The sequence below is a fragment of the Propithecus coquereli genome, unplaced genomic scaffold (genome assembly GCF_000956105.1).
Source record: "Propithecus coquereli isolate 6110/MARCELLA unplaced genomic scaffold, Pcoq_1.0 Scaffold85, whole genome shotgun sequence".
In the NCBI taxonomy this organism is placed as follows: domain Eukaryota; kingdom Metazoa; phylum Chordata; class Mammalia; order Primates; family Indriidae; genus Propithecus; species Propithecus coquereli.
This window is the reverse complement of record NW_012154729.1, coordinates 4,709,244-4,731,793: the sequence shown is the minus strand read 5'-3', so window position 1 is coordinate 4,731,793 and position 22,550 is coordinate 4,709,244. Positions and strand designations below refer to the sequence as shown.

Below are 22,550 nucleotides of genomic sequence, written 5' to 3'. Positions count from 1 at the left end.
TTTTCCATTCTTTAGATATTTCCCTTAGAATAGTGGTCTCCACTTCCATCCAAATTGTTGCAAAAGGCATTAAGTCATCCTTCCTCATGGCTGAGTAGTATTCCATGGTATACATATACCACATTTTGTTAATCCACTCATGAATTGATGGCAACTTGGGTTGATTCCACACCTTTGCAATTGTGAATTGTGCTGCAATAAACATTTGAATGCAGGTGTCTTTTTGATAAAATCACTTCTTTTCCTTTGGGTAAATACCCAATGGTGGGATTGTTGGGTCAAATTGTAGGTCTACTTTTAGTTCTTTGAGCAATCTCCTCATTGTTTTCCATAGAGGTTGTATTAATTTGCAGTCTCACCAACAGTGTATAAGTGTTCCTTTCTCTCTGTATACATACCAACATCTATTGGTTTTGGACTTTTTAATAAGAGCCATTCTAACTGGGGCAAGGTGATGTTTCACTGTGGTTTTAATTTGCATTGCCCTGATGATTAGTGACATTGAACCTTTTTTCATATGTTTACTGGCCATTTGTCTATCTTCTTTTGAGAAGCTTCTGTTTGTGTCTTTTGCCCACCGAATTTAACAGTGCATCAAAAAAATTACCCACTATGACCAAGTGGGCTTCATCCTACGGATGCAAGGATGGTTTAACACACATAAATCAATAAATGTGATTCACCACATAAACAGAAGCAAAAACAAAGATCACTTGATATCTCAATAGATGCAGAAAAAGTATTCAACAAAATTCAGCATCCTTTCATGATAAAAACCTTTAACAAACTAGGCATAGAAGGAACATATCTCAAAATTATAAGAGCCATATATGACAAACCAACAGGCAGCTTCAAACTGAATGGAAAAGGTTAAAAGCATTCCCCCTAAGAACTGCAACAAGACAGGGATGCTCACTGTCACCACTTCTATTCAACATAGTGCTGGAAGTCCTAGCCACAGCAATCAGGCAAGAGAAAGAAATTAAGGGTATCCAAATCAGTAAAGAGAAGGTCAAACTATTGCTTTTTGCAGATGATGTGATCTTATATCTAGAAAACCCCAAAGACTCTACCAAGAGACTCCTGAAATTGATAAATAAATTCAGCAAAGTCTCAGGTTACAAAATCAATGTACACAAATCAGTAGTATTCCTATATACCAATAACAGTCAAACTGAGAGTCAAATCAAAGACTCAATACCAGTCACAATTGCTAGAAAGAAAATATAATGCCTAGGAATATACTTAACTAAGGAGGTGAAAGATCTCTAAAAAAGAGAACTAAGAAACACTGAGGAAAGATGATATAAACAAGTGGAAAAACATATGCTCATGGATTAGTAGAATCAACATTGTTAAAATGTCCATACTACCTAAAGTGATTTATAAATTCAATGCAATCCCCTTCAAAATATCAACATTATATTTTACAGATCTAGAAAAAAATAATTCTACACTTCATTTGGAACCAGAAAAGAGCCCAAATAACCAAAGCAATCTTAAGCAAAAGGAACAAATCATAGCACATCACATTACCAGATTTCAAACTATACTACAAGTCTATGGTAACCAAAACAGCAGGTATTGGCAAAAGAATAGAGAAATAGACCATTGGAACAGAACAGAGAACCCGGATGTAAAATCATCTACATATAGCCAACTGATCTTTGACAAAGCAGACAACAATATACACTAGGGAAAAGAATCCCTATTCAATAAATGGTGCTGGGACAACTGGATAGTCACATGCAGAAGAATGAAACAGGATCCATATCTCTCGCCGCTAACAAAAATTAATTCACGATGGATAAAGGATTTAAATGTAAGGCATGAAACCATAAGAATTCTAGAAGAAAATGTTGGAAAAACTGTTTTAGATATTGGCCTAGGGAAAGAATTTATGAAGAAGGCCCCAATGGCAATCACAGCAACAACAAAAATAAATAAACAGGAATTGATTAAATTAAAAAGCTTTGCACAGCCAAGGAAACAATCAACAGAGCAAATAGACAACCTACATAATGGAAGAAAATATTCACAAGCTATACAACTGACAAAGGGCTAATAACCAGAATTTACAAAGAACTCAAGCAAATCAGTGAGAAAAACCAGATTTTTAAGCCTTGGTCTAGGGGAATCTGAAGGCCTTGATGTTTCCATTATATGGTCTTTCTAAGTCAGATGTGATGTGGGTCTGAATTAGAGAGGTGCCTATGGGTCTAGAAAGGAAGAAATCTCAGTAGATGCTGTAGAGTTTGGGTCTACAATTCTTGTCGATGGATTGAATGAGGCCAAGGGAAAAGGAAGTGTAAAAATGAACTTCATGAAAATGAAGTTTCCAGCCAAGGTGACAGAGAGGATTGTAGTATCACTAATGGAAATAGGGAAGTTAGGAGAATATTTCAGGGTATATAATTTATGGTTTTGTGGTCACAATCAATTTTCTAACTTAATTATTAAAAGGGTATGGAATAGCACACAGAGAAGAGAAAAAGCTGAATTATAACTCAGAAAAAACAAGAATCAGGAGAGCACCAGAGATCTAGGTAGCACGAACTATTAGGCAGTCTCTTCTATGGCTTCACTCTTGGAACTATGAACTTTAATCATTTTCAGACTGTCATTTCAGCTTAAGATTTAAATTCTGGATAGAGAACATCTGATTGGCTTCTCCAAGACTGTATTAAATCAGGGAAGGTGGGCTACCATAGAAAAATTGCTTTGAGCTACCACAGAAATAGCAGGAAAGAAGGGGAAATGGATCTGGTCAGACAAAAACGACAGAGGTCTAGTATGAGGTGAATATAATCAATTAGAGAAGCTGACAGAACATCCAGGTGGAAATGAGAGTAGATTCCAGTGAGACTGGGTAGGTGAAAATAGCATTGTGGAAAATACTGATATATTGGCTCTAACTAAAGCTGCTGTAAAAATCAGAGAATGAGATTTACATGTGGAAAATTGCAGTGGAATTAAATAGTGGGAAAAAGAAATCAGAGGTGCTTAAAATAAGCCGTTGCGATTTGTTAAATAATATTGCTTATAATTGAAACATAGCAGAGAGGATTACTCATTCAGAAATTGTAGTACCCTAAGTGAATGGTCGACGGCCTTTGATAATTCTACCAAAGCAGGAGAGTATGGTATAACTACCATGCTATAAAACCTAATGGAACCCCAAATGTCATACACTAGTCCTCAAAACAGTGCTCTAAGAACATATATAGGTCTATTATTTGAAGGTCTTTCTTTGGCTGCTTTGCAATACTCCTTTTTCGTATGCTTAGAGCTCAAACATTAAAATTTGTTGGTCAGGCTTCAGCCCAGATGAATTTCTTAAAAGAAATCTGGAAGGGGAGAAAAACCTGTTCAGTCATACTAGGTTATTAGAACATTGAAAAAAATGAACATTGTTTAGTTCTGTGGTACTAGTTAAAACCAGTTTTGTTATTCAGGAAGTGAAATTTTACATCTGGTGTTTTCTACCTCACAAGAAGTGGTAGAAATTAAGGGTGTTTTGTTGGTACAGTGCATGCATTACACTCCTAGCTGGAAGCTGTCTTTATGGAAACTTACGATAGGTAGGCACCTAGAGGTGGGAATGAACTTTTTTTTTTTCAGTGTTTTAAGAAACTGGGTTATCACTTTTTTTGTTGAAAAAGTGTTCCCAGGAGCACTCTTCTATATGCAATTCAGGAAAATGAACAAAGTCTTCCTCAATCTGGAGCTCAACCAGATGAATTTCAGAGACTCTCTGGGGACATCATAGACCTAACAGCTGCTGTGGACATAAGAGTCTGGAGTCATTCTGGTGCCAGCACTTTATGTGCTCGATTGGCATACTGCCAACCCCTAATGACATGCATGATTGGCTTAGTGAATGTTCTATAGTGCTAAAATCTGTATTATTACAGATTTGGTTTAGAAGACAAAGTTGGAGAATTATAAAAAGTCATTATGCTAGAAATATAGAAGAAAACTTTTTAAAGTGGCTGCTAACGTTAAAATCATAAAATTTAGAGTATGTAGTATTAAGACAAAAAATTAATAGAAAAGATTTGTTTTCTTTTTGAAGTGCTGAAAAGATAAATATGACAATGTTATGTTACCTTATCTTTCCCACCTTTCCTGTTATGATTTAAAATGAAACCATTAGGAAAATTATCCTAAGATTATGTTAAATGAAAACACCAGGATATAGAATGGCAAATAACAGTGGTTCTCAGATCTGAGTTCTTGATTCTTGAAAGGTCCATAAGTTCTTTATGAGAATGTTTTAAAACTGTAGTTTCTTTGTGATCTAAAATACGGATTGATGGGTGGACAGAATTTGGGTGGCTGGTATATGAATGCAACTCTTATAACTTTTCTGTACATCTGAAATTTTTCATAATAAAATGTTGGGGAAAATTTTCATAGACACTCTTGATCTACACAGCTTTGTAAATTTATGCTTTAACACATCCTTAGTTCCAGACCCATAGCAATGTTAGATAAAGGAGAAAACAAAAAAGACATAGACTCTGTCAAAAACCAGATAAATATCTCCGTGTATTATTAGTGAATAAATATGCAAAGAAGAAGAGCCTGAAATCATAGGTCTTTGGGGCCTGGTTTTAGATTTAGGCAGTGGAGGTCCTATTACCCTACAGGGTAATAGGACTAAAAAGAAACAATAGGCTCACTTTTTAAAGACAGAGATTGGGCAAGGCTCTCTGTGCTGATGAAAGGAGGCTGAGGAAAAAAAAAAAACAATAAAACTGGAATTATTATGGTTTGTGGCCTGGGTTTGTAGCTTTCAGCCAACTTCAGGCCTGGGTAAGTGTGCAGGACTGGCTTCATGGGTGTGAGACCTATGCCGTCGCACAGGGTCCCATGCTGAGAAGGGCCTTGTGTTGCTACCTTGAAATTCTTAATCATTTTTGAACAAAGGCTCTGCATTTCATCTAGCACTAGGCCCTGCAAATCATGTAGCTAGTCCTGTAAGTGGCCTAGAAACTGATCCCAGTTGCCCTTCTTGTTTTCAAAGAATAGATATAATACAATTAAATTAGATTAGATAGCATCAGTGAAAAGATAGCTTAAAAATCCCTATGTTTGAACAATTAAATATGTATCTTAGACAGCTCAATGGGTTAAAAAGAAATTCTTAATTCTTATTTGGAACTTGAACAATAATAAAAATACTGCATACAAAAATCAGCAGGATTCAGCTAAAGAGATCTTATAAGGAAATTTATAACCTTAAAAGTACTTGTTAAAAATAAGAAACACTAAAAATAAATGAGTTAACCATTGGACTCACAAAGCTAGAAAAGGAATTAAAAAATCAAACTTAAAGAAAATATAAGAAAGGAAATAATAAAGATAAGATCAGAAATTTGTGAAATAAAGACAAATGAAATAGACAGAATCAATGTAACCAAAGTTGTCTTTGAGAAAGTAAATTAAAATCAGCAAGGCTGGGTGCAAAGTACACTATTTGAGTGACAGGTACACTAAAAATGCAGACATCACCTCTATACAAATCTTCCATGTAACCAAAAACCACTTGTATCCCTAAATCTATTGAAATAAAAAAAATCAGCAAGATTCATTAAGACAATAATAAAAAAGGCACAAATAAGGTTAGGGGTAAAAAAGGAGATCTAACTACAGATTGAGTAAAGATTTAATAAATTGTAAGTGAATGCTATGATGCCAATAAAATTTTTAAAAATTGAATGAAAGTGATAATTTTCTAAAAAACTTTAATTACCAACATCAGCTCAAGGATAATACAAATAAATTAATAACCATTACAGATATTTAATCAGTAATGTTTCCCTCTCCTCACAGATACCATATCCATATAGCTTTATAGATAAGTTCTAACAAGCATTCAAGTAACTGAAGATGCTATTTTTATATAAATTATTGAAGAGAATAGAAAAAAACATAGTGGGGGAGGGGCCCTCCTAACTTACCCAAACATGGACAGTACAATAAATTTTAGGCCAATATCAATTATAAACACAAATATAAAAATCCTAAGCAAGCAAACAAAAACAAAAATTCTAGCAAATCAAATTCAGCAATATATGGATAAAAATACGTTCACGACCAATAGAACTTATCCTAGGACTAAAGGAATAGGTTGATACCAGAAAAATCTTATTTCCAAACACCACATTAATAGATTGCAAGAGAAAAACCATATGATTTTCTCAAAAGATGCAGAAAAAGCATTCAGCTAAATACAAAACTCATTGATATTAAAACTAGAAATAGAAGAGAGTAAGTTTTACTTCATAAAAAAATCAACATCAAATATCATAGTCATGAACTTTTCAAAATATTTCCATCAAATTTGGGAAAACATTGTACTGGAGGCTCTACCTAATGTGATAAGGCAAGAGCAAAAAATGTGGTATGAGAACTAAAAAAGAGGAGACAAAACTGTCCTTATTTGCCAGTGATACGATAGTCTACATTAAAAAATCCAAGATAATCTATAAATATTAGGATTAGTAAACAAGTTCAGCAAGGTTGCCAAATACAAGATGAAAATACAAAAAATACATAGTACTCCTTTATATTAATAATCATTTAGAAAATTCAAGTAAAGAACACCTACCCACTAGCAATAAAATCTATATAGTATCTAGGAGTAAATTTATGCAAATCCGTTTTGGAGAAAAGTAAAAGCCCTTAAAGAGGGCCTTAATGCATGGAAAGATATCTTCATGTTTGGGACTGCTCTATATCATAAAGTTTTATAAAGTCAGTGCAATTCCACGAAAAATCCCAACAGAGATTTTTGTGGGATTTAGTAAACTTAATCTAAAATTCACATGTAAGAGCAAAGAACCAATAGCCAAGATAATTTCAAGAAGGGAGAACAAAACAGAGGGACTTGCCATTTCAGATATCAGGACTCACTATAAAGCTGTAATAATCTGTTGTGTTACTGGCTCATGAAACTTGATAGAGAGACAAGGTACAGATCCATACACATATAAAAACTGGATCTATAACAAGGCAGCATTACAAATAATGGCCTCAGCTACTCACTCCTATGACCATATCTTAGACATTGCCATTATCGATAACTGCTACTCGTCCAGTCTCAATTTCAAACATCCCGTTCTTTGACCTCTACATCCTATCCTTCTTGCTTGCTTCCAACTCCAGCAATCCTTTGAAACCCTATAATCTATGGACCCTATCTCTTTCTACCTATACATCCTCCTTACCCAGTTTAAATTCCATCGACAATCAATGCTCTCTCTTGCTTCATTCTTGCTTGAAAAAAACTCAGCCCAGTTTAAATCCAACCCTTTGCTTATTCCTATGTCCGCAATGCTGAATGTGACTAGGAAAAACATACAACCCTACTGACTGGTGTTACTTTAAATGCTACACCTCTGCTCAAAACCCTCCAATGGTTTCCATTTTACTCCAGGTAAAAGCCAAAATCCTTACAGCAGCCTATACAGCTTCTGTTATACCCCCTCTCCCACTGCTCTCCCCTGGCATACTCTGTTCGAGCCACATTGGCCTCCTTGCTGTTTCATGGAAAAGCAGCCCGATTCCCACTACAGGGTGTTTGGACTTGCTGTATCTTCTTCCTAAACTTTCTTTCCTATGTTATTTGTATAGCTCACTCCCTTACCTTCTTTAGGTTTTTTTCTCTCAAATGCCACCTTTCACTTGACTTACCCTGATCAAGCTATTTGAAATCATGGCCCTCCCAAGCACTTCCTCTCCCCTATCCCTGCTTTATTTTTCTATTATACTAAATATTTTATTTGTTTATTAGCTGTCTTCCTCCACCAGAATATAAGCAACATGCAGGCAGGGATTTCATCTGTTTTGTTCGCTTACTATATTTACAACGCTGCCACATGATAGATACTCAATAAATATTTTTGGATGAATGAATGAATTTATAAAGAATTATAAAGAACTCCTACAAATTGGTAGGAAATTTACAAATAGGGAATTCACAGAAAAGCAAACCTGAATGGCCAAGAATTAAAGGTAGATACTCACGTGACCATTTAAACTGTAACCATTTAAAACTGTAAAAACCATTCTTAGAGCAAGTAGCTTGAAATGCCTTCTCAAGTGCATAAAGTCACATATAAGAGAACACTCATGGTAGCATTATTCATAAGGGTGGGAAATTAGAAATTGGAAATATCCTAAATGGCAAACAATGGGAGACTAAAGAGTGGTATATTATATAATAGGATATATATATCTCAAAAGGTGTGTATATGGGTGTCCATTGTACATTTCTGCTGTTTGTAATGCTTCATAATAAAAATATATTTAACTTATTGTAAGTTTAATTTGGATCATCTGGTGAGCACCTTATAACCAAGTGCTGACACAAGATTTCATGCCCACATTTGAGTTTGTGTTAAGGAGCAAGTTGCTGCTAAATAGAACCACATGATATTCTATAAGAGAAGAATAGTAGGATGAACACAGAAATTAAGTATTCACACCAATATCATAGCACACTCTTCAAAAGAAGGAACAGAAAAGTGTCATAGGAAAATTGAATCAGAGGAAATAGTAGTCCAGATTTGGTAAATGCAAAGAACCATATGTATGTAGTGAACAGTCTTTTGGCTTTAGTAAAAATCATTTTCATAAGTAATTCATGTTAATTTTATTCATCTTATTATTTGGCTTATATTTAGTTTGTAAAATTACTTTTGTTTTCTAGTTGCAAAAAAGCTATAAACATGAGGAGTTCACATCTAGCTTTTCCTTTGTACATATTGAGTTACACCAGGTTTGTAAGAATATTTTTTCCTTAAATCAATTTGTACATTGCCAAACTTGATATATTTAGTTGGATTTTAATATTAGCTGTGTTTTAGAGAGAGGAAAGCACACAAAAGTATTAACAGTGGTATAATGGGATCTTGGGTGACCTTTTTTTTTACTGTAATGTTTTGCATTTTCCAAATTTCCTATACTAACTATACATGGTACTCTAATAATAAGAAAATTTTTAAAAGTTTGTTAAAATTCCCTTAGCTATATTTCACAGTTTTATACTTATGGGGGTCTCTACTTTATTAAACCTTAGAACTAAGGAGTTCCTTCCCCTCACAGGATCCAAAAGATATTCCCTGGTTTGTCACACATCACTGTTCCTCAGACCAGACCTAGAAATATGATATCTGGTTATATCTGTCTCACCTGAGTGTCGAAGTGCAGAAAATCCTTGCTCATCCTCCCACTCCCAGGCTGGTTCGCTCTTATTGTGCATGGAATGGAAGTCAGGAATTTCAGGATACCAGTCTATGTCTGTGCTGCTAATAAAATAGAAAATGATGGAGAACTTATTAAGGAATTTTTTAGAACCTGAAAACAAATGAATCTATTTATAGAGATTTAAACCTTATCATCTACCTTCTTATACTTTCACTTTCCAGAAATAAACAGTGTTTTAAGGAACTATTGTGAAGAAAAATTTATTAATATTTTGCAAAATGAACAAGACAATCTCTAGAATCTTGAAAGAAAAAATTACTTGATTTTGTGATTTGACAAAAATTCTTTAAAAAAGAGATGTGCAAATATATCTTTGATCCACTAATGGAATGCAAGATTTTCCAAATCACTCCCAGGATGAGAACAGATAGCTCTTTTGAGGAGCTTTTCTATGAGGGCACAGAAATATGGTGGTAGCTAAAACTGGATGGTGATATGAACTCAAGTGAAGATTTGGGTATTGGTTTGTTTCATTCTGTTATAAGATGGGAGAAATTACAGCACATTTGATGTTTGATGTTGATGGGAACCATCCAGTAGAAAGGAAAAAACTGATGACCAAAAGAATCTGAAAGACACGTGGACAAGAGCAAGAGCCATGCATGTTCACCTGCTGAGGCAGTCTCCAGTGAGAGGGTCGCAGCTCCCTGCACAGTCACAAGGTCGACAGCCGTAGTCCCCGAAGCCCCAGTACCCCACCATGCACCTGTCACAATGTGGCCCTGCCACCCCAGGCTTGCAAGGGCAGTCACCATTGCTGGGGTCACAGAAGGTCACTGAGCTGAAAGGAAGGACAGCTGATCCAACTGGATGGCAGGAACACACTGCAACAGAGAAGACATGCAAGGGCTGATGAGTGACTGCAGATTACCTGTGTGGAGGTTAGGCCCCGCGATCCCCAAATGGCTCCCCTTCACCACACAGCATGTTTCTGAGACTCCTTCTTTAGCCAGTTGGTATATGCTCAGAGAATGAAAGCTAATTAAATTACAGATACACAAGATGTAATCAGAAAAGCATATCTGCTGCAAAAAGAACCCATAATTTTTGCTAATATTGAAGGCATTAAATATGAACGCCTTTTGGTGGGGATGATGAGGCCGAACCAGCAAAGAAGACAGAGAAGCAGTGTTCAGTGCGAAGGGGGAAAAATCAGGAGAGCATGATGTTCTAGAAGCCAAACAAAGAAAGTTTCAAGTAGGAGGGCAACATCAACTGTGTCAAATGTTGAAAGGTCACAGAAGGTGAGGCCTGGGAATGAAGTGCTGGGTTTGACCGCATGGAGGACGATGGTGACCCTGGCAGGAAGAGTTGCAGTGTAATCCATAGTGAGTGGGAAGCCCAGTTGAAGAGGACTTGGGAGAGAAGGGGATTAGAGGAATTAAGAGGATGAGAACAGATAGCTCTTTTGAGGAGCTTTTCTATGAGGGCACAGAAATATGATGGTAGCTAAAACTGGATGGTGATATGAACTCAAGTGAAGATTTGGGTATTGGTTTGTTTCATTCTGTTATAAGATGGGAGAAATTACAGCACATTTGATGTTTGATGTTGATGGGAACCATCCAGTAGAAAGGAAAAAACTGATGACCGAAAGAGAGATGGGAGAATTGTTGGAGGGACCCTTGAGTATACTTAAGTAGGGAAGAAGGGATGTTGCTTTTTCTGCAAAAGGCATGAATTATCATCTTGGGAAGAATCTCATATTCATTCATTTATTAGAAGTTCATCTTCATTCATTGATTCACTCAGTCAACTAACAAATGTTAATAATTCTAATATTTATGAAGCATTTGTGGTTTACAAAGTGCACTCACCACTGTCCTTCATACTATGGCCTTCATCTACTGTTCCAGCCTTTCCTTTCATTATTCTTTTGCATATAGCCCTTATTCTAATCAAATGGGACAATTTCTAGACACACCACAATCTTTCCTGTTTTCTGTGCCTTTATTAATGTCAGTAGGAAAATCTTTCTTCCCACATCTATCTTTCAAAATTCTATATATCCTTCAAGATCTATCTCAAATGTCACCCCAAAGTTGTCCCAATTCAACCATTTGGGGTGGTGAGCATGTTCAAGATAGGAACTCTGTTGACATCTTTCTTATTAAAGACAGAACTTTTGAAATTGAAATATAATGATATGCAGAAAAGTGGGGGGCAGCATCCCCCACCCACCACTCCCTTCCACCTCCAAGAATAAAGCCATGGCAGCCACTCCAGTTGCCCATCTAAGGGATAGGTTTGCCTTCTTTTAGAAGTCTTTATTCCAACACAGTTGAGTATGATTTATCTTTTCTTTGCAACCCTCCAGTGCTTTAAAAAAATAACATTTCTTTTCATAGCTCTTATCACATTCTACTTTGCATTACAGACAATTGTGTGTTTTCTTCTCAATCACACTGGCCTGTAAGCTCCTTGAATGTCAGCCTGTGTCACACTCACCTGTCCCCTGCAGTGCTGGTGGAGGCAGACTTGAGTTCAACTTCTAGCCAAAATTTTTTACTTTTCGGAGCCCCACATTTCTATTTTATGAGGTTTTCTTGAGGATTAAACCAGAGATAATGTATGTCCCTAGCACTTACGGAGATATTAGCAAATGGTAGATTACAGCTGCTCAAAAATGACCCTTCAATTGAATTAAAGGGCAATGATGAAAATGCTGCTATGGACAACGAAGGAAAACGCCATAAAAGACATTGTTTGGGCCGGGTGCAGTGGCTCACGCGTGTAATCCTAGCTCTCTGGGAGGCCGAGGCGGGCGGATTGTTTGAGCTCAGGAGTTCGAAACCAGCCTGAGCAAGAGCGAGACCCCGTCTCTACTAAAATTAGAAAGAAATTAATTGGACAACTAAAAATATATATAGAAAAAATTAGCCGGGCATGGTGGTGCCTGCCTGTAGTCCCAGCTACTCGGGAGGCTGAGGCAGGAGGATCGCTTGAGCCCAGGAGTTTGAGGTTGCTGTGAGCTAGGATGACACCAGGGCACTCTAGCCCAAGCAACACAGTGAGACTCTGTCTCAAAAAAAAAAAAAAAAAAAGACATTGTTTGAAAGGGTAACAGTGTGTGTGTTTGTTTAAGCCAGCATTTATTTATTCATTCACTTACTCAACAAACATTTAATGGGCACCTACTATGTGTGAGTACTGAGCAAACTGCTAGGGATCTAATTTGAAAAAAATAGTCTTACCCCTTAAAGAGATTTATAGTTTAGAAGAGTAATTATTCTAAGATAAAAAAAAAAACTTACCTAATACAAGGTGAGAAGTAAAGATTTTGCCTTTAAAACATTGATTTTCTAAGGAGAACATCTTTATTTAACTTCACACAGATATGGTAATCACTGTTTCTACATTAAAGTCACTAATTTTTTTCTTCAGTTGGGTTTTGTTATATGAACATTTAGGCATTTTCTCTTAAGGTATCAAAACACTATTGATTTGTCCTTTGTTTTTTATTAAGAATTAATTTGGAGGGATTATATATAGCATGAATATATCAAAACACTATGTTCAAAATAGTGTAGAAATTACTTAAAATGAAATCACATAATCCAGTATAAAAATTACATCATTTTGAGATGGCTAAACAATAGTTGCTATATCACTCTGTTGAGTCAATTTGGTTCTTGACAGAAGATAAGGGAGATTTAGCCAGAAGAAAGATGTTATAGGACCCCCTTATATGGTAATATACGTGGTATTCCACCACCACTATGTTTTTCTCTAATAGAAAATTTGAGCATTTCCAGGAGTTGACCTCTCTGTTCTACCATATATTTTAAAATCTACATATATTTCAGGAATGGCCAGAGAAAAATGTGATTCTATCACATATGCTAGTGGATTTCTGTCAATGTGACTTTTTACATAATTACAAGATAAAAATACCATTTGAAAACTATGCAGAACTAGCTCTAGGCAGAAGCCCTGACACTTTTCACGGCATACTTTCTCAGACTGCACACTGAGGCTTGCCTTGCATACCTATCTCCTGATGTTTGATAGCAGTCAATATCTGACACTCATAATCTACATTTCTTATTTCCTTCCAAAATGCAAATAGATTTTCTTCTTGCTTGAGGGAAAAAAAGTATCTTCTTAGGTTCTGTTCTGATTCCCCAACACATATTTCTTACTGATTGTTGATTCTAAAATGCAACCCAAGCACTTACTTTTACACAATAAATGTCAAAGTTATGAGCTAGTGACATAAGTCCTTGACATCAGCTTTGTCTTCTTCTTGTTGGACCTAAAACCCAACAGTTTGAACTGTCATCATATACTATCATTATGAATTTAATTATTTTTTTCATTATAATTTTTGGGGTATACAGCTGTTGTGAACTGTTGTTAAAAGCCAAAATGATGCTTTGGGTGGCGGCAGATACGTTTAGAAACTGTGTGGCCTGTCCAGGTGGTAAATCATTTGTCGCTGGAGTCATAGTTTTCCAGTTTCCCCCCGTAACATTTGCTCTAGGCTGCTTGTTCCCATAACCATAGTGGCGAAATGAAATTATTAAAAATGTTATTTTAATTCCCAGATATTGTCACAAGGGTTTTTTGATAATGCATATGACTTATTTTGAATGGTACATTCTTTACCCAGTGTTTTATTAGAAGAAAATCTGAAGTAATAATACAAAACTTTCAAAACAGATGAGATAGAGGAAATGAGTACTTTATAAAAGATTTTACAACAGGTTCTCTTCAAGTAATGAATTTAGATAAAAACCTAACTGTGATTCAAATTTTATCTACAGATACGTGTTTGCGGCAATGCCTCTATTATGTGAAGCACTGCCCCTCTGTAGAGCGTTTGCAGAAAAGAGGACATGAAACTGCTCTGCTGGATCTTCTAGCAGAAAACACAACTGTCAATGAAACAATGGATGGACACATTTTAAACAACCCTGTGCATCCATAAGCCTATAAAACTAATGCTTGTATCAACCACAAGGGCTGACAATGAACACAGTTGTTTGGAAATTTCCTGTAAGATTTCGTAGGAAGACAGACAATAAAATAGAGGCAATATAATAAAGTTGGTAGAAGCACAGCTTGGGAGTCAGACTAGATAACCAGATTCTAACCAGAGCTACATTCCGATTATGAGGCTTATTCTTTATAATACTTTGTGAAATTAACCTCATCAACTCTCAGTTTTCTCACCAATAAAGTAAGAATAACAATACCTATGCCACAGGGTTGTTTGTGTGAGGATTAAATGAGATAGTGTATGTATTTAGCAATGTAATAGGCATTTAGTGGCACCAAATGCTCAAAAAGTAACTAATATCATTATCTGGATGAAACATATTAGTTTTAAAATGCCCATCATTCATTCATTCACTCACATTCACCAAAGAGTTCTTGAACTTTAGTGTTAACATGAACTGTGTTAGGGGCTAAAGACACAAAAATGAACACAAAGCATCATATCTCTTGAGTGAGAGAGGAGAGATGTGCAAATCAATAATTACAGGGCAGTAAGTGTATAACCGAGTTACTCCAGGGTGCATGGAAACAAAGGAAAGAGTAGTAACTGTCTCACTGCAGATAAGGGTTGTTTTTTAAAGGAAACTAATGATCTAGCTGGCTGCCCAAACTGCCTGCTTACCTTGCACCTGGGAGGAATTTGGTGGCAAATAGCAGCACAGCTTTCTTGACTACTCTTAAATCCCATAGAATTAAGTCACTGTCCTTTACACGTTCCGGTCCTTGGATAAAACGATTAGCCTGCTATTACTCTCACTTTGTGGATCAGAGTATGTTGAGAAAAAGTAGGGTGTCATCTATGGTCCTGCCACTTAAAGGGAAGTACCCTGAAGTGTCATGCAGGACAAGAGTCTAAATGGCCAGCAACATAATGGAACCACTATGGCCCCCTTTATTCTGATGGGATTGCTATAGCCTTTGGTGGTGGAGTCAAAGGAAACCATTGCTGCCAGTTCATCTTTATTCCCACCTTCACTAGGTGTTTGGGAGTCCATTTGCATGTCTTTCAAGTTCTCTGTAGAAACCACCAGTGGCGCTCAGCATCTTACCCCTTTGAAATTGTCAGGCCTCCTTAGTGTTACCTGATGGCTCTAACTTTTGCTATTCTTTAGTAAAAGCTACACTGGGAGAAAAATGCCCTAAAAGTATTTGCTCCTGATTTAGCTTTTCTAAAAACAGAACTCAAAGTTCAAGGCCCTTAGCTGGGAAAGAAGCTGCTTGTCAAGACCAGTGGTCACTACCCAGCGGCCACCCCCTGGGCAATGCCTCCAGGCTCCCAACATTGTTTTCTCCCGAAAAGGCCAAGGCCCTGCAGAATTTCTGAGGGGAAATTTTTAATAGCAAAGTCATTTCAAAAGCTGCCCAGCTGCCTGCTGAGGTTCTTAGAGAGAATGGGGCTTAAGGGGGATGATTTTGAGGTGTAGCTCTGAGCAGAAATGACACAATATGAACTGTTATAAATATATTAAGTGAGAAGTTAAATAGTAGATAAAACGAAATCTTCTACCATGTCTGGGCACTGTTTTTTCCTGTCCTTTGACTTTCAACTATTTTTGCTAGTGGATGAATAGCTATAAAAAATGAAGAAAAAATTATAGATGTACAATTACAATTGTTCTGCGAAAGGCAATGTGGTTACCCCTTTACTATCCTAGGGAACATTTTTCTATTGATCCTTGAAATGTTATATACATTGTGTTCAGTAATAGCTAGTTCCACAATATTCAAGGTATATTTAATCCAAATGAAATTATGCTTGAATAAATCTAATAAGAAAATAATCTAAATTAAGATTTGCCTTTCACTTACAGAAATTTAGTGTCTTCTGAGTTATTATACACACCACACGAAAGAGGATGATCCATTTAGGCATGAGATCTGCATCTATTTAAAGCTTTAAAAAATAAATGTACAGTATTTAAGTATATTTTCTATCTGTAGTCTATAAACTTTTAAATGCATACTGCAAATAAATACAAAAGTCATACCCTTTACTTTTAATGCTTTACTATGTGGCTACTGCTCAGACCCTCTATTTGATTTCTGTATCATTCCTTTCCTGTTGACTAGTTGTAACTAAGCCAGTTACTATTTGGCCAGTTACTATTACTGCAGAATTTGCTTCTATCATATACTATTATCCCTTTTTTATTTTTTTGAAGAAATACCACCTGCTCAGCCTCCTGTGTTCCTATTCTACTCAGGTACCATCTACCCTAGCCGGGAATTGGGGTTATCTCTAACTCCTTCTTCCTTTGGAGAAACAAACCCTATTGACTGTGTCTATCTTAGATCTCTCTTTTGAACTGATGTGATTCGTCCCTGCTATAATCTGTCATGCTACCCTTTTTCTTCATAACACTTATTACAGTTTTTTTTTTTTTTTTGTGACAGAGTCTCACTCTCTTGCCTAGGGCGAGTGCCGTGGCGTCAGCCTAGCTCACAGCAACCTGAAACTCCTGGGCTCAAGCGATCCTACTGTCTCAGCCTCCCGAGTAGCTGGGACCACAGGCACGTGCCACCATGCCCGGCTAATTTTTTCTACATATATTTTTAGCTGTCCAATTAATTTCTTTCCATTTTTTGGTAGAGACGGGGTCTCGCTCTTGCTCAGGCTGGTCTCGAACTCCTGAGCTCAGAACAATCCGCCCGCCTCGGCCTCCCAGAGTGCTAGGATTACAGGCGTGAGTCACCGCGCCCGGCCTTATTACAGTTTTTAATTGCATATTTACTTGGGTAAATTTATTTGCAGTTTATTTCCATGGGGGTAGAGACTCTGTTTTGTTGTATAGACAGTGACTAGACAAGGCCTGCCACGTGGGAGACATTGAATAAATCTAGGTTCGGTTTTTTTAAAGGGATAAATTGTGTCACTTACTAAATATTTCTTAATAATTGATGGTCTTTTGGTCTCAGATAATCTCTTTCTGATTTTTTGCCTCACCACTGTCTCTATTGTACTCTGTGAAGGCCTAGAAGGTAGGAACCACATCTTTTCATCTCTGTATCCTCCACACCTAGGACCATGCCGGGCCCATTTTAGCAACTCACCCAATCTTTGTTGAATGAATCAATGAATGAATGTGCCTCTCAATAAGCAACCATGAAATGATTTTCTGTTTTGATGAACCTCCTAAAAGACCCATACTATTTCTTTTGTAGGTTTCTAGTTTCTCAGCACCCTAGCATTGCAATGCTAAGATACTAGGAACAGAAAAATGCCCCAACAAATCTGTAGAAAACTTGAATGGTCAAAGCAAAGCAGATTATTCTGAATCTTTCCAAGGCAAGACTATTTCCTACATTTAATGGTTCATTTAGTCCAGTTATATTATTTACCGTTTGTAATAAAAGTTCTTTATTCTAACTCAATAGGAAATATCCTCCCCACCCACCCCCAAAATACCTCTCGCTGGCCGCAAAATTTTTCTCACATTAATCAATCTGAAATTCCTTTTCCTCTTTTTCATCCAATTATATCTAATTCTAACTGACTCTTTGTTCTAGGGAAGTAAATTATTTTTTGCCATCCCTCTACATCCCCTTATACTCTTTGAGTATCTATAAAAAGTTGGTATAGTCTCCCTGAGAAGTTTTCTGGTTAATCTGAGAATATTCATCCTTTTTCACATTTATTCATTAGTATCTCTCTTTTCTCAGTGGTTTTTGTTGGCCTATCTAGAACAGTCTCCAGTTACCTTCATCTTTTCTGTACTACGGTTCTCTAAGATGAATGTAGTTCTTTAGAGTCAAACTTTACATGGCTATTTATCAGTAAGCAGGGCCTTACTCAACATCCAGGGCCATACGTACTATTTTTTAAAAAATCTACGTCCTTTAAAAATTATTTTTGGCTCTAAAATATATGTCTGATTATTTCTGCCTTTATTTCTTTTGTTTTCATCAACTAGGTCACAGTGTAGAGTTGATTTCTTTGGATCTTTGTAGGTCATTGGACAAAAGGTCTTTGGAGTCAGACAAACCTGGGTTCAAATCCCAGCCTTGCCACTGACTAGCTCTGGGAGCTTGGACAAATTATATACAGTTGGCCCTTCATATCTGTGGGTTCAGCATCCCCAGAATCAATCAACCATGAATCAAAAATATTTGAAAAAGAAAAACAATAAAAAAATAAAAATAATGCAAATAAACAATATAGTATAACAACTATTTATATAGCACTTATATTGTTTTAGGTATTATAAATGAGAGATGATTTAAAGTATATGGGAAGATATACATAGGTTATATGAAAATACTACACCATTTTACATAAGGGACTTAAGCATCCACAGATTTGGGTATTTGAGAGGGTCCTGGAACAACTGTAATCAATTTGTCTCAGTGCCTTCATTTGTAAAATAGAAAAGATACCACCTGACTCATAAAGATTGCTAAATGAGACAGCTTATGGAAACTGCCCACCACGGTGTCTGGTCCATGGGAACCACTGAACAAATGCTAGTTCTCTGCTTTATGCCCCTTCTAATTTTGTCCAGACTCTCTGAAGTTTCTGATATTGTATAATTATTTGCTTGATTATTTAATGCTTGTCCTCATCAAATAAAGAATGGTATATTATTTATTTATTCAATGAATTACACTTTCTGTTGGGGAAACATTTTAGAGAATTCTATAACCTCTCCCACTTCTCTGCCCAAACTTGACTGACCTTTATTATTCATCAATTCATAAAGTTTCTCCTTTTTTGGGGGGGGGTGAATTTTAATTGTGTTTTTTAATCTTTTTAAAGGACTGTCTTAGTATGATTATTATATTATATTTATTCTCTCTGTCTCTTTCACTTCTTAACCCTCTGGTTTGACTTCCTAGATTAAAAAAGAAACTGGGGAAATTAAAGTTTCCCAACTATTACTGCCAAGCCACTGGTTCTATTGAAAGTTTGCTTTTCAAAAATAGTTATTTCATATTGATTCTATGCTGGAATCGTTCACAGTTGCTTTCAATATAAAACAAAGATGTCTGTGTTGTTTATATGACATAAAGTGAACTCAAGTGACTTTGCTAAACCTACAGTTGGAAAGAAATAGCCCACTAAGTTACTATTTGAAGAGACCTCAGTGATCTTTTGGAAACCATGGACTGGAACCATGGACTGAAAAATGGGAGGTGCTTGTGGGTTCCTAACCGTGTCATTGTGGTAAGGTATTCTTGGTTTAATTAACTTAAAAATTTTATTCAAAAGACAAATGAAAGGAAAGAATCACTATATCAGTGACAGGATGAAATAATTGTTCAATGGAGATATAAGCAAACAGAGAAATGCAGAGATTCTTCTTGAGTTACCAACAGTTGAGCAGTTTTCACCTAAGCCAGAAAGAAGAAAAGAAGAAGAAAACAAAACAAGAAGAAAAAAGATAGATCTGGATGACAGAATCCTTTCTTTACAAAGATAGATAGCTGGCTAGTTAGGGTAACAGTAACCAAGTAACCAGGCGGTATCTTGGTAAACACTTGGTTTGGGTTTTAGGGCAGAGAGATCGATTTTATTTTATTCACTCTCAGCTAAAAGGCAATTGACTACATTTATTTTGGCCCACCAGGGAGGAAGGAAGGGCATGTCAGTTTTTCAAGAGGTTGTTTACTTTGACAGGGAATGAATTCTGCTTTCTTTTTCATTTACTGATTTTTCTTTTAATATGGAGGAGACGAAGCAATAGTTAAAAATTCATGTCTTGACATAAAGGTCAATAAATTTATTGTAAAGGAACTAACTGGCTGTTTCCTAAAAAGAGAGTTAATTCTGTTCTGCAAGGCATTTCTTCCAACATCTGTTTCACACATCTGTTATATTAAAGTGAGGGAAATTTTCTATAGAAAATTGTTGTAGAATAGCTGTCAATATTCCATACTCAATCAATTTCCAATCATCTAACATTTAACATATCCTTTGATGTTAAATGGAGGGAGGGTAGGAAAGGGGGGACTACATGAAGAACTGGATTCGATGATTATTTAAATACCAACACAATAATATATCCACAGTAGTTTAATGCTATGTTCTGAAATATGTAAATATGGAAGTAATAGTAAATGTCAATATCGTGGTAAGCTAATTTTACTATAAATTTTAGTCTCCTTGCAATAATTCACTTTAAAGTACGAGGTATTTAAGGCACATAAATCTGTATACTATGAATAACAGGGAGCTCTCCAATTGCAATTACCAGGTATTTATTTTAAAATGCTTACATGGAAAACAGTCATCTTAGAATTTTTGCCAGAAATCTTCTTGGGGAAAAGGAGAGGTTCTATTATGCTTTCTTAAGTGGGAGATGATAACTGACATGAATACTTAGCAGCATTTATATCTACCCGTGTGTCAGAAAAAAATGTGTTTAGCCAGAGTTTTAGTAATCCTTTAGGATTTTCTGCCAGAGATAGGGCTTATTGAGTGAGCAGATTAAGTTATAGATGATTATTAGCTTGTAATCAATCTCTCATCCCAGGATGCAAGTAAACAGAGCTCACACTAGAGCCAGGACTGGTATATGCAGTGGTTCTCAGCTGCTGGCCAGGAGACCAAAAGGCTGAATCAGAATCACCAGTGATGCTTTTTAAAGAAATGTAGGTTTCTGTCCCCACTCCCTGTTGGAGATTCTGAGTCAGTGTATCTTGGGCAGGACTCTGAGATTCCATATTTTCACTAAGTGCTCCCAAATGATTCTGATCCACAACCAGATTTGGGAACCAATGACCAGAGAGAGCAGCTTGAGGTCAGAGAAGAGGGCTGTGAAGGTGAAGGCAGGACTTTGTCCAAAGGAGGGAAACCATTCTGCTTTTGGTTCAGAGTCCGAGTCTGACTTCCTGATGAAAAATCATCTAGTAGCTTGAAATTGGCCATGGCAACGATATTTAAGCCATAGAAATTGGCAAATGCTTTCCCCCCTAAAAAAACCATCACACCACTGTCTGGTAAGGTTATTCTCACATTTTTAACATACCTGCCATGGAAAAATCTACTTATGTTAAGGATACCAAAGCCACATAAGTGACTTTAGAGGTTTCAAGGAAGTTACTTGAAAAGAGACTATGCTTTTTTAGAACAGAGAGAGATACTGTTAGTATTCCTCAAAGTAGCTCAGTACACAGTGAGAATTATATTTCCCTTTTTCTTTCCTGTGCCTCAGCAACCAGCCAGTTTGAGCCTCCATGTCTCTTCTCAGCCCTAGATTCAGCTGGAGAGATTCACATTTTCCCTTGTGTTTACAGACCTTAAATGCACTGTCCTTTAACAAAATTTTTTTTCTGAGTTGTAGAAATAAATTCGGTTTCAGCGATCTCCACCAGTCTTAAAAAAACAAACAACATCTCTGGAATCCTCAGAAGTGATTTATTGGCATGGAAATGTGTAGTTGATTGTCCCGGGTCCCACACTAGACCTTGGGTTAAGGTTGAAATGAAGAGGAAGTGAGAACAGAGATGATTTAATCGCTCACAGGAATAAATCTATTAGCTAGCAGATTTGGTTCAGGGCCCTGTTTATTCAGGTTTGATGAATTTATGATCATTAACTAAAAGTGTACACATAAGGACCATAGCATTTGCTGTAGTGCTTATTAGGAGAGTGGGAGGAAAAAAAAATAGCCTAGAACATGAATGGAACGAGTAAGTCCTTGGCTTATTTGGCAGGAAACTAGCTACCTAACTGCAAACAAAGTCTCAAGATTAATGTCACCAATAGTTGTTGAATGAATTAATGTGCCCAGGTAAGTATTCTATTAGATGTATGGTAGACACTGTGAGGAAGAATTATCATCAATTTGTGTCATTTTCTAGATCATCTCATTAAACGCAACCAAGGCAATCACTGAGATTAGAAAGTAGGACAAACTGTGTTTCAGTACTTTTAGAGGAAAAAATTAAAAAAGCTATCCCAGGCTGGGCGCGGTGACTCACACCTGTAGTCCTAGCACTCTGGGAGGCCGAGGCGGGCAGATTGTTTGAGCTCAGGAGTTTGAGATCAGCCTGAGCAAGAGCGAGACCCCGTCTCTACTAAAAAAAATAGAAAGAAATTATCTGGACAACTAAAAAAAATGTATAGAAAAAATTAGCCGGGCATGGTGGCACATGCCTGTGGTCCCAGCTACTTGGGAGGCTGAGGCAGGAGGATCGCTTGAGCCCAGGAGTTTGAGGTTGCTGTGAGCTAGGCTAATGCCACGGCACTCACTCTAGCCAGGGCAACAGAGACTCTGTCTCGAAATAAAAAAAAAAAGAATACTAATCAGTACATGCATGCACATGAGAAATCT

General features: G+C 36.6%; 1 protein-coding gene across 3 annotated transcripts in view; it reads right to left on the bottom strand.

The window, feature by feature from the left end:
- The window catches only part of NTN4 (netrin 4), a 105,983-nt gene that overhangs the window by 11,812 nt on the left and 71,621 nt on the right, over positions 1 to 22,550 (bottom strand). For all 3 annotated transcript variants that reach the window (XM_012663999.1, XM_012663997.1, XM_012663998.1), the window contains exons 6-7: positions 9,887 to 10,100; positions 9,202 to 9,317 (exon numbers count right to left, since the gene is read on the bottom strand). In XM_012663999.1, the coding sequence (XP_012519453.1) occupies positions 9,202 to 9,317; positions 9,887 to 10,100 (330 nt within the window). The remainder of the gene's footprint in view (positions 1 to 9,201; positions 9,318 to 9,886; positions 10,101 to 22,550) is intronic.